This window comes from Etheostoma cragini, chromosome 16 (assembly GCF_013103735.1).
Source record: "Etheostoma cragini isolate CJK2018 chromosome 16, CSU_Ecrag_1.0, whole genome shotgun sequence".
NCBI classification, from domain to species: Eukaryota; Metazoa; Chordata; class Actinopteri; order Perciformes; family Percidae; genus Etheostoma; species Etheostoma cragini.
In genome coordinates this window covers 217,993-230,932 of record NC_048422.1, presented here as the reverse complement: position 1 = coordinate 230,932, position 12,940 = coordinate 217,993, and the positions used below count along the sequence as shown (strand labels likewise).

The 12,940-nt window shown below is 43.6% G+C and overlaps 1 protein-coding gene across 6 annotated transcripts in view; it reads right to left on the bottom strand.

Moving 5' to 3' along the window:
- Window positions 1-12,940, bottom strand: part of nek6 (NIMA-related kinase 6) — a 25,315-nt gene that overhangs the window by 11,853 nt on the left and 522 nt on the right. For 2 of the 6 annotated variants that reach the window (XR_004659942.1, XM_034896623.1), the window contains exons 1-7: window positions 5,747-5,824; window positions 4,575-4,715; window positions 4,024-4,086; window positions 3,786-3,896; window positions 3,498-3,606; window positions 3,145-3,252; window positions 2,626-2,720 (exon numbers count right to left, since the gene is read on the bottom strand). Coding sequence is in view for 5 of the 6 variants with exons in the window: in XM_034896623.1 (XP_034752514.1) it covers window positions 2,626-2,720; window positions 3,145-3,252; window positions 3,498-3,606; window positions 3,786-3,896; window positions 4,024-4,086; window positions 4,575-4,715; window positions 5,747-5,824 (705 nt within the window). In the remaining variant the exon portion in view is untranslated. Of the gene's footprint in view, window positions 1-2,625; window positions 2,721-3,144; window positions 3,253-3,497; window positions 3,607-3,785; window positions 3,897-4,023; window positions 4,087-4,574; window positions 4,716-5,746; window positions 5,846-11,714; window positions 11,727-12,940 lie in introns of those variants that run through there. The other 4 variants (XM_034896624.1, XM_034896627.1, XM_034896625.1 and 1 more) reach the window with 4 other exon arrangements.

Genomic DNA, 12,940 nt, shown 5'->3' with positions numbered 1-12,940 from the left:
CCCCCCCCCCCCCCAGGTGGGCCTTGTCAGGGTTAATTAGTGGAATTTTCAGTTGTGTTGTGCAGAAGTCAGGTTGATACACAGCCCATTGGACGACTGGTAGAACTCATATTACGGCAAGAACCAATCAGCTAAGTGAAGAGAAACGAGCGGCTATCATTACTCGAATATAAAGGTCAGTCGGTCCGGAAAATTGCTAAAACTTTGAACGTGTACCCAAGTGCAGTCACAAAAACCATCAAGCGCTACAACGAAACTGGCTTACATGAGGACCGCCCAAGGGAAGGTAGACCAAGACCACTCTCCTGCTGAGGATAAGTTCATCTGAGTCCCCAGCCTCAGAAATCACAAGTTAACAGCAGCTCAGATTAGAGAGCAGATGAATACCACACAGAGTTCTAGCAGCAGACACATCTCTTGAACAACTGTTAAGAGGAGGTTGAATCAGGCCTTCATGGTCCAATTGCAGCTAGGAAACCACGGCTAAGGAGAGGAAACTAGCAGAAGAGATTTGTTTGGGCCAAGAAACACTTTAATGTTGCCCATCTTTATCTTCGGTGGCGGCTATTTTATGTATGGGGAACATGCATGAGTGTATTTTTGTTTTTCCCATGTAGATAAAATATATCAACTGTGTTATCAGAGGACTGGATTAGCATCCCGGATTGTGTATGGTCTGATTTTTTATGTATTATTTCCTTTGTTTTGAAATGCTTTACTTATACTTATAAAATGACACTGGGTTATGACGTAATGATCATCAGCTGATTGATCAGACTCTGGAGAATGATGGAAGGAAGCGGTCGTGTTAAGAGGGCGCTGCGTGGCAGGTTTTCTAGGCACCACCAACTACTGGATAAAGTATATTTTTCGGTGGATTAAAAATTGGGATTTCCTCCTCGGGACTACGGCAGCGACCCTGGTGCTGAACGGACCGAGGCGAGGTTGCGTAAGTTGCCCGTGTGACAGGTAATTAACGGCGGCTTCTCGCCACGCTTCCCCTTGCCATGTTTTCTTTTGTTTTGCTTGTTTGCTACGTTTGCTATTTCAGATCCGGACTATTTAAGTTTAATGAATTACTTTTTTTTGTTGGGAGATTGGGGTGTTTTTTTTGTGTTACAACACAATGAATGGACATTAGACCAGTGGAAATCTTGGGTTTGGTCTGATGAGTCCAAGTTTGAGATCTTTGGTTCCAGAACGGTTTGTGACGGATAAAAGGTGACGTATGGATTCTACATGCCTGGTTCCCACCGTGAAGCATGGAGGTGTGATGGTGTGGGGGGGGGGGCTTTACTGGTGACACTGTCAGGGATTTATTCCAAATTAAAGGCATACTGAACCAGCATGGCTACCACAGCATCCTGCAGTGGCATGCCATCCCATCTGGTTTGCATTTAGTTGGACCATCATTTATTTTTCAACAGGACAATGACCCCAAACACCCCTCCAGGCTGTGTAAGGGCTATTTGACCTAGAAGGAGAGGGATGCACCTCCACAGTCACCGGACCTGAACCAAATCCAGATGGTTTGGAGAGAGCTGGACCGCAGAGTGAAGGCAAAAGGGCCGACAAGTGCTGAGCATTCTGGGAACTCCTTCAAGACTGTTGGGAAACCATTTCAGGTGACTACCTCTTGAAGCTCATCAAGAGAAAGCCAAGAGTGTGCAAAGCAGTAATCAGAGCAAAGTGGGGGGGACTTTGAAGAAACTATAATATAAGACATTTTTTCAGTTAGAGTATACTGAATAACCAGGACCTCTCCTGGACTGCCAACACATCCACGGTGGTAAAAAAGGCCTGGAACCATTTGGAGGAGAAACCATTTTTGGCCTTTTACCACAGAACCGTTGAGAGTGTCCTGATCTACTGCATTACGGCTTGTTACGCCAACTGTGATGTGTCGGACAGAAAGAACCTGCAGAGGGTCATAAAGACAGCCAAGCGTATCACTGGCAGTCCCCTACCCTTGCTGGAAGGCATTGCCAGCATACAGTGTCTCAGGAGAGTTAGGGCAATGACTGCTGACCCCTCACACCCAGGGCAGCACCTGTTCAACCTCCGGCCCTCTGGCAGAAGGTACAGATGCCTCAAGATCAGGACAGATAGACTCAAAAACTGTTTCTTTCCCTGGGCCATCAGCTCCCTAAATTCATAAAGAGTATATGCGCTATGAATTGTTAATGTTGTATATACTACTTGCTTCTTTACTTTGTTGGTTTTATTGTTATTTGCTTTTATTTATTAATATGCACTGGCTGAAGAAGCACTGCAATTTCATTCATTAAGATTCTTATCTCAACTAATCTTAGCGGCTTGTCCACTGAGTGCCACAGCTGTCCAAAGCACTGGCAGGATGACTCCCTCTGCTGCTGTACGTTTGATCTTTCTTATTAAAAAGCAGTTTTGAGTCGTCCAATAGGAAACAGCTGGAGTACTCCATTAGGGATGCTAGTGTCCATCTAACAGTTTGGTCCAGGTAAAGACTAGAAAATGCAGTTGTTGTTAATATGTTGGGATGCTATAACCTTTGTAGCCTCCAGGGGCGACTAGCAGGGTGAAGAAGTAATCTATTATTTCACTTTTACTGTCAATATAGGTCAATGGCTGTGACTGTGAGCTTACCTCGTACAGAAGACATCCCAGGGACCAGATATCAGACTTAAAATTGTATCCGTTCGCATTGATCCTCTCTGGTGACATGTAGTACGGTGTCCCCACTGGGACAAACACAGCCACACACAAATCAAAATTATCATTTAGTTCAAAGGTTCACTGCCTGAACACTCTGGCACAGAACATGAATGCATGAATCAAAGCATTACACAGATGATAGGTATAGAAAATAACTCTTTCAAAATAGTTTGGTCAGTATGTTTATTTTTTAAGATTTATTTTGGGGCATTTTGGGCCTTCATTTGGGACAGCTTCAGGACAGCTGAAGACGGGAAAGGGGGAATGACATGCTGCATGCACTGCTGTAAGGACTGAGCCTCAACCAGGGGAGTTCTGTCATTTCTACAATCAGCACTAAAATACACAGCTGAGCTGTGACCATTGTTTTTGCATGAACATGACATTAATGTATAGTATATTGTACATGTATTTATATGTATGTATGTTCTGTGTGAACGTGTGCTTTACCTAAGGAGTGTGCTGCGGTGGTTTTGGAGCTGAAGAAGCGGCCTAATCCCAGGTCCCCCAGCTTCACCTCGCCTGTGGCTGTTATGAACACGTTGGCTGGCTTGATATCTGTTCAGGATGTTTATCAAAAACAGAGTTAAACTTCGTAAATGGACAAATGCTAGGCAGAGAAGACATCCGGGTCACGGTCTGGATCTACAACCATACAGACTGCCTTCCTCTGTTTGAATATTGACTGTGGAATAGAGAAAAATGAAATGCGAGGATGTTTGGGTAGAGCGGAGCGATGGATGACAGGGTTAAATACATTAGTAGAAAGCAATATGGCGGTGATGAAGTGTGCGTCAGCTTACCTCGGTGCATGACTCTGCGTGAATGCATGTGCTCCAGGGCGCTGCACAGCTGCACAAAGTATTTCCATATGGTCCTCTCTGGGATCAGGCGCCTCTTCTTCTTGAAGTACTGCACAGATGAAAGGTTACGATGCTTATCTGGAAGATGCTACGTGCAGCATACTCATGGAACAAAGAACTGCTCCTATCTCCAGCAGCAATGCTCCTAATGCTGGATGAATCGTGTGTTGGGTTTGGGTGTGCGTGTTTAATTTTAAGCGAGGCCTCTGCCAGTCCCCGACGCCTGACCTTTATCATCTGTGAAAGATCTCCAGCGTCCGCCAGCTCCAGAACGATGTTGAGCTCGTTGTCTTCGATGAAGGAGTCGAGGTATTTGATCACGTTGGGGTGATTGAGCTGCTGCAGTGGACAAACACAGCACACACTCGTTGGTCCTTTGTTCATTTCAACACAGATCTGAGCAGTACAGCTGAGTGATATCTTCCTCTACACAACACTGGAAAACCATTCAATCTTTCCCCCTTACCTTTAGTAGATCAATCTCTTTGATGCAGTCCTGGCGAGCCTTGACATCCATCATCTCAAAGATCTATGGGGAAAAGGAACGAGGAAACAGCACATGTTTGTGTGTAATGTGTTTGTGTGTAACATAGAGGACTTAAGTAGAGCCTAAGTCATACAAGCCCAATATTAATATCATTATTTCAGAGTTTAAACAATACTGTAACCTAACACTACTAATGGTAAATCTCTAAATATGGCAATTCCAAAAAATTATAACTACGATCTATGGTGAGCGGGACCTTTCACAGCGCTCTCTGTTGGACAAACTGAGTAGGGGGGTGACAGAGCTTCTCATACAGATCTTTGGCAAGTTGCTACCGTTACCTGTATGGGTTGGGACGTCTAACCGATACATCCACACGGGGATCAAAGACATCAATACTGTACCCAAAATGCCAATGTGTCTTATCGTTTTTCCCCCCAGTCTTGAGATTCATAAAAAATTTGCAATGATAAAAGCATAACCTCTGTGCTAATAAAGTTGAGAGGTTAGCAGACAGCAGAGGCGTGCACCTGGACTTTCTTAAGTGCGACCAGCTGTCCCTCCAGCAGGTACGTGGCTTTGTACACTTCACTGAACTGGCCCCGGCCGATCTTCTTCTCAATCCGCAGGTTAGCCATAGTGCAGCAGTACGTACAGCTGGGCAAGCCTCTCTGCACACCAAAACAATGTAGTGCGTTAGTTACTATGATTCACCTTAGTGTCATCTAGTTAAGCTCACTCTCTGAAGATTTCGCTAACAGCGTCCCTAAATCTGCCAGACGGGTTGGGGTTAGGACACTGCAGCAGTGTATTTCTCTGCTGAAATGCTTCAGACTGCCCTTACCCACCCCCTCGTCTCCAACTACACACTCAAGGCTAGCTAGCTTCCTTTAAGGAATCTGAACTGATTTCCATGGTGACAGGAGGATTAAATGTGTAGTTTATTATAGGGTGGCCATTAGCTTTACCTTCTGCTCACGGCAAGCCTTCCCAGGCTCCACAGTAGAACAGGGTAAACATTACAGTCCACATAAGTAACATATATAAGACATGCATTGGAGAATGAGTAAAACCACACTACTATGTGTGTATGCATCATTCTAACTTTCTGAAAGTACCCAGCAAAAACTACAAATCCCCAAAAGCAGAGCATTCTGCAAATCAGATGTTCCAAGGTTTCTCTCTGTTAGTTTAGTACTATAGGTGGAAAACAAGTCCATGTGCACACAGTGATGGAAGCTGTTTTCCCTGGGGATGGAATCTGTGAGTTTTAGAGATACTGCTTGGTAGATTTCCAGTCTTCATGCTAAGCTAAGATATGTGCTGCTGGTGTAGCTTTACATACAGACATGAGAGCAGTATCAATCTAACTCTCAGCAGGAAAGCGAAGCAGCACATTTCCCAAAATGTCAAGCTATTGCTTTTAAGTCTCTTTTTTTTCCAAAGGCACTGTTTCCTGCCCATTACCCCAGTGTGGATAATCACAGCAGTGGCCACCATCATTCAGCTGTTCAGAGGATGCTAACGTGTTAGCTTATTCCTTTGGCTTTATTCCAACATAGGGGAACGTGTGTGAGTCTTACAGTTGGCTTGTCAGAGTTTAAAGGATGGGGGGGGGGGACCCTAACCCAAGCAACCTTAAGCTTTTCTCCATCATAAGCACTGTCAACAGAACCAGTACTACATTGCTTAAAACCCTTACCTGCTCCCCCTGACCAGGGGCTTTGTACAGACTGTTGTGGTTGTCCAAGGCGGGCTGCTTGATCTTCTGAGCCTCCATTGTAGCACACCGTGCCCTCCTGGAACACAGGAGAAATAAGCCTTTATTGACATTCATAGAGTTTAGGCTGCGTGATGTTAAACTGGCTGCATTACATTACAGTTTTCACAGAGTTGTTTTCTACATTAATGGTCAACTTGTGCCTGTCATAGTGTTTATTTTGGACGCTACATTTTATCACAAACCTCTCCCGTAAAGACACACTACCCCACCTAACCCAACCCTAACCACTTTTTAACAGTTTGACATTTGCGCTGCAGCACTTACATTTTCTAAAGAAGGAGACAAATGATTCTCTGGAGTTACTTTTGCCAACTTCTGAAGTATTTATAACTTGTTTTGAAAATGTCTAAGATAGGGCAAGTTGACACTTGCTCCCGTTCCTGAAACCATTATGCCCCCGCCCCCCAATCTCTGCTGAGTCAGCTTTAAGTATTTAGCTGAGTGAACATGTGCTAACTTGCGCCCACCTCAGCTCTACTAAGCATTAAAATGTTAGCATGATTAGGTTAGAGCACAGCGACAGATCTGAGCTGCAGCACATGGCAGGCAGCTGTTCATGAGGACTGTGCTGCTGTTGGCTTCAAGGCCACAAAATCTCACGCTATACAGCTCGCAAGGAATCAACACTCTAATGGCTCAGACATATCATTTCTTTCTAAATTCTCAATTTCTAGTCATAGTTCCATTATCTTTATTGTGACAGTGTCTCTGCCAGAAAACTGTAACATTGAAAACAGAGTTCTGTTTCAAGAGAGAGAGATCAACATGGTGGGATCCTAAAGATACAGAGCCTATACGTGGGTCTTCTGTACTGCTGGAACACCCCATTGGAGACATTCTAATCTTTCATAATCCAATATCATCATTATTGCAAACCCCTATTTGATCTTCTGGGAATGGGTGGGTCTCTGTTCGTTATAATGTGGCCTAGACCTACTCTGTAATCTGGAAAGTGTCCTGAGATAACTTCTGTTTTTGACACTATATGTAAAACTTGAATTAAATTGAAGTTGAGGCTTGGTTCATAATTGGCATGGGGAGCAATGTAACATTAATTACAAAATAACACTTTTATTTAGTAATCCAGAACAACAAGCATGAATTCATCAAATCAAAGCAATCCTCAAACATATCTTAACATTGTCATGTGATGGAGTCATGTGATCGGCTGGACAGAGATGATGGCTTAAGGTGTAGCTCCTGTCAAAAATTCGTCAAATAGTTGTTTTATATGGAGAAACAGAAAAGCTGCCTTGAGCCACGATGACAACAAGCTAACTGCTATCTACGCTCAGCTATCAGAGCTGATGTGAACAACCTGAAAATAACCGTGGAAAGAAACGTAAGTATTCCTGACAGTCATGGCCACGCTTTGCAAGAGCTGGAGGTGATGCTAGCAGACATGGAGTACAGAAACCGGAGCTGCCACATCCACATTGTCGGGCTGAAAGAGGGACTAGAAGGTGGTAATGCTATCCAGTATCTCTTACGCTCCCTGCCTAAGTGGTTCCCCAATCTAGCAGATGGCAACACTGAAGATCAGGGAAGGCGCCCAGTACAGAGCTTTTGCGTGGCTATTGTTGTCGAACGGAACCACACAGTTAAAGTGTCCTCTTGATCATGTGATCAAGGCAGGATTGTGATCTCCACAGCGGAGTTGGCATTTGTGTCAGCTTATGCACCAAATGTTTTGGATGGCAATTTCTAATGATACTATTCTACCTTATCAAGTGCTGGAGTTAACGGACTGTTCTTTTATTGTTGGTACAGATTTCAATGCTGTGTGGGACCCTAAGGTTGATCAGTCAAACGCTAAGGCCACTAAAGACCAGGATCCGGCTACAAAAACTCTGAAACCATGGGCCAGCAGCTTGGGCTGCTCACCTGACCTAGTAACCTTCTTGCTGTGAGGTTAAGATCCAGTGATTATTTTGCAGATATTCCCATCATTAAATCCTCAGTTGGTAAAATTAGAACTGAAGAATAAATCCCACTGTAACATATGGTTATGGTTATGGTTTGATGGGGTTCCCCTTGAATTCTATGCTACTTTTTGAGAACAGTTGGGCCCTTTCCTTCTTGACATGATTAACTTCTCTATTGAAAAGCGTGAATTCTCAAGGGATGTTAACACAGCCTTAATTTCCTTCCTCTTGAAAAAGGATAAGGATCCTACAGAGTGTTCTATCTATCGGCCTCTGGGCCTGCTTAACACTGACATGAAAATCTTTGCAAAGCTCCTAGCCTGTCATTTGGAGTCCCATATGTCCAAATTAGTGAACCCTGACCAAACTGGATTCATAAAAAGGAGACTAGCAGCATGTGAGGAGTATGGAAGCTTATCCGCCTTTAAGATGAAATGGTCAAAGTCTGCACTACTTCATTAAAATTATTCTGCTGGCAATTAAACCATCTCTGCCGACATCCCAATTGTTTAGTAATTTAAATATTTAGGCATTGAGATCTTCCCCTGTTTAAACCAGATTATTTAAAATAACTATTCTGTTGCTCTGAACAGTGTTTTGAAAGATATGGAAAAGTGGATGGGTCTCCATATGTCTATCAAGCCTCTATCTCAGTGGAGCTTTATGCTACCTCTCTCCCTTCCTGCTGGCTATTGGCCTAAATTACAATCAGCGGTATCTTAATTTATTTAGAAAGGCAAGCGGACGCAACCTAAGATGTCTACTTTACAGAGAAGGAAAGAGGATGGTGGTCTTTCATTTCCCAACTTTAAACATTACTTCTGGTCTTTTGTGTTAAGACCCCTCCTCACCTGGTTGAACCCAGATGTGTCTGTCTGCTGGCGTACCTTAAAGAGTGCTCTGAGAGAGCCTTGGTCCCTCCATGACCTTCTCTTTGCCAGTATCTTCAGTAAACCGTGCCAGCTACGCTTTGGCCCCATTGTCTCACATCTTATCAAGACTTGACTGACTGAAACTTACTGCCATATAGCTTGGAACTGGCACATTTCCCCCCTTTATTCAATAATACAGCACTCCTGATTGGTGGGAGGCCGATAACAGTTCCTCAGTGGAAACAGAGGGGAGTTCATTGTCTAAAATACATTTTTGGTGGGGTTGGCTGGTTACCCTTCTCTGACTTACAAAATGCATTCGGTCTACAGCATTCCACTTTTTTCTTTTACCTTCAGTTAAGATCAGCACTCAAGGCACATGGTGTCCCCTGCCAGAGGCCTTTCCCCATCCATCCCATCTACAAGCTACTTACTGCGCAGCCTAAAAACTGGTATATATCAAGGCTTTATCAGTTCTTGGTGACATCTGGCCACTCTGCGCTTCCTATTGAGAGGATCTGGGTTCGTGATTACCCAGGCCTGAGTAGCGATCTTGACTGGCATGATGTGTGTCTAACATCCCAGAAGTATCTCACAATCCAAACAACCAGCAGATTGACTACAATTTCATACATAGAACATATCTCACCCCCGTGAAAATGCACCACATGAAAATAATTAACAACCCTTTATGCACTTTCTGCCCAATAAAAGCTCAAGGTACATATCTCCACATGATCTGGGAGTGCTCTCCTGTCGGCCAGGTCTGGAACAATATTGCATTACAATACAGCATTGCTGGGTCCTGTAGGTCAACGCTGGAGCCTTTTCTTTTGTCTGTATGTGTGAGTGGTCCCTTGTCTTGTGTCTCTGTGTGTGAGTGGTCCCTTGTCTTGTGTCTGTCTGTGTTTGTCTATTTCTGAACGTGTTGTTTTGTCTCCCTCGTTTTTCGTCTCTGCGATTCTGTGCCTATGTCCTATGTCCCAGTGTGTTGCTTGTATCTTTCCGTGTATTTTGAATTATACGTTTCCTATATTGTGTTTTCTGAAGATGAAAAATAAAAAGAATTGATCACAAAGTTCATGTTCTACACACCGCTGAATATTCAGCCACATTGGATGACGTTAACCATACACTGTCCAGCCATGTAGGCTCACGTTTTATTTGGGGAGGTTTTTAAATCGTTTTTTTCCGCATTATTTTGTTCACACATCCCCACCTCTCTTTCCAAATCCAGAATAATACTAGGAAGGAATAATGACTGAAGCCAGACCCTAAAGAGCGTTTTCAGTTCACCCTGCGCTAGTGACCTTTATGTCAGACATTATGTCTACATGAACCCTCACATCTGTTTCCTCTTCCTGTCCCAAGGAAAACTGCTCTGAGACACTCAGAAATGCTACAGAAATGTCCAAAGAAATAGCAGGAGGGAGGTCCATTACAATGAATCAGACCAGAAAACAATGTCTTCTTTTCTAGACTCTTAGAGGCCCCTCGGTGTGACTGTGAGTATGAATATGTTGCGTTAAAACTGGGTTGACTGGTGTACACTGTCTCCTGCCCAAAGCATGCTGGTATATACTTCCGCCCCCTGCACTCACACACACATGAATCCACTGCAGTTAGGGAGATACTTTAACACCAAAAAAAACCTTCAAGTTAAGCAAAGGAACTTTAAGCACACTTTACTAGAAAACTATCAGCCGATGCCAACAGTTAAAACAGAGTGGGGAGGGGCAGACATAACCTGCAGATGTGTAGATGTGTAACCTGAGCTTGCCTGGTTAAGGTGTATACATCCATGAATATTAATATTGTCCGGTTATTAAAGGAGCTATCTAGGTCGGTTAACGTAGGGATGAGAACTCCGATTTTAACCTGGGTAGTAAAATCTTAATATGATGTGTTCTTTAAAATGCAGGTAAACACACTGATCGATTGAGTTGGCTCTTCCACACTTTGCTCACACCTCACTGTATAATGTCTCCTCAGCGGCTATTTCAACAAAATGATGTCATCCTTCTCAGTAAATGAGAAGTACTTAACATTTCCTGAGGACATCTGATGGTGTTATCTGCGTACACTGTCGTACAGACTGGCCAAACAAACAACAGTGAGAAGTCGTCAAACTTCCAAAACCTGACGGGCCAGCATGCTGCAAACATAGTGCTTGACAGATTGACTAGCAGCTTCTGCAGCCTTCCTCCAACCCTCACACTCATTCCTGACATCCCAAATGAGAGTGTTGCGTCTAACAATTTTAGCTTTCCAAAACAGACAATGTGAATCACCACCTGGTGCCTGAATGAATACACATTCTCCCTCAGTTAAAACAAGGGTGGAACTTGATGCAGCAGAACCAGAGGTATCACCTTCTTTACTCCATGAATGCCTGCGGAGCAGAAGGCTATAGACTTAATTCTAACTCCATCCCTCCAGATTTCTTTCAATTTTCAAATCTGTAGGGTTAAACCAATGCTGCCTTGAATGACTTGAGGACATCTGTTAGACTTTCACCCTTTGGAGGCATTCTACAAATGAATTTGCACATGCAGCAGTACTCGGCAGAGTTTACCTTTAATGGTTCACCACAGTGTACTGGGTTCCAAACCTCTTTGGACGTCGCTTCTGATCCGATCTCTCTCCCATGGAAGGCTGACCTTGGTGATGACATGAAACTTCATTAAAATATGATCAACTCTCTAAATCTTTTTACAGCTGGTCCAACTGAAACCCAGCCCTCTTCTTGTCCACAACTAAAAAGTCTGGTAAATGGGTCCATTAAACCGCTACAGATGATTGACCAACCCGTTGTCACTCCAAACGCGTAAAATACAGATGCTTTGTCAGCGTCACATACGACGCAAATAGCACCGCTCAGTGTGTGTGTGTAGAACGCACTGGAAGATGACGTAGTATTGAGAGAGCCAACGGTAGAGAGAAGAATCTCCCTCTCATAGGGAGGTTAGGTGAGGTGGTGGATGGGACACAGGACTTCCACCCGGAGAGTGGGGCTTGTGTCCCGCGTGTCACATTTCCTAAACCCAACTGACCTGTTCTTTGCCTGTCACAGAAACAGACGTTTTAAAGCCCACCCACCATCTTTTCCTTAACGTAACTGTTTCAAATATGACACCAGTAGTCCCGACCCAGCTCGTTTAGGTAAAGCAGGTCAGAATATGCTGGTAAAGGAGACTTTCAGCTTGTATAACAACGCCAAAGGCACCTGACCAAAGGCCCATATTTTACACGATGGGAGTGAGAATGTGTTGGATTGGCTGTAAATGGGCGAGGTAGGGCGCCGAACAGAGAAGCAAAGCCTAAATACCGTACATGGCATTGCTTCTGGAATTAGTTGTGACTCATAAGGCCAAAGGCAAAGAGGTCAAGGTCAAAGTATTTGAACTCTTGCTGAGTGGTGCGCGATGCCAGGAGTGGCGCTCCGTCTGGTTGGCCGGCACCCCTCCCTCCATGGAAAACAATGGCCAGCACAGAGCGCTTTTACTGCGGATCATGTGCAGCCAGATTTACTAACCTAACCAACACTTCAGGCCCATAGATGTCAGTCAAGGGTTTACTGCCACCTACAGCTATGTGCATGTGCCTCGGTGAATGGTGCATACATACACAAACAAATTTAATGAATTAATCATAAAACACAATTAATACAGAGACAAATATATACTACATATATCAATGTTGAAAAAAAGTTAACATAAATCACTGATCAACAGGTCCCCGCCCTGTCTAGATGAACCCATGCACCCCTTCATTCATTCTCGATCTATCTTCCAAATGTTTCAGTGTGTGAAAGTTGACATTGTTTCCATACAACTGAACTGCCAATATAAAGGTTGGTTTGTTCAGAACTAGCCTAGTACTTTATCATTTATTATTAGCATTTATCTGTTCAAATTACTTTTGTATAACTATTTCAAACATTTAAACAATACCTATTACTGATTTGTTAAGCCAATACTTTTAGCTAGTTATTTCTACTAACTGTTTATTAATTTGACCTGCTTTATATTCTGTGCTTGTTTTCTCTTACATAACTGCAACCTGTAGTGTTGTGTTGTGTTGTGAAAGTTGACTTAATGTACCCATTCCTTTCATCAAATCATCATTTCTATTTACTACCATGCCGCCATATAAGCCAGCATTCAGCTTTTTTAAACTTTGGAGAAACTTCTTCTAAACCTCACATTTTCCAAAGGACAGAGGGGACGGATGGACACAAAGCAGTCCTCCAGTCCAACCGCTCGTGACTCATTTTAGCCACTTATTTGACCTTGGATGCCCAGGCATCCTCAAAA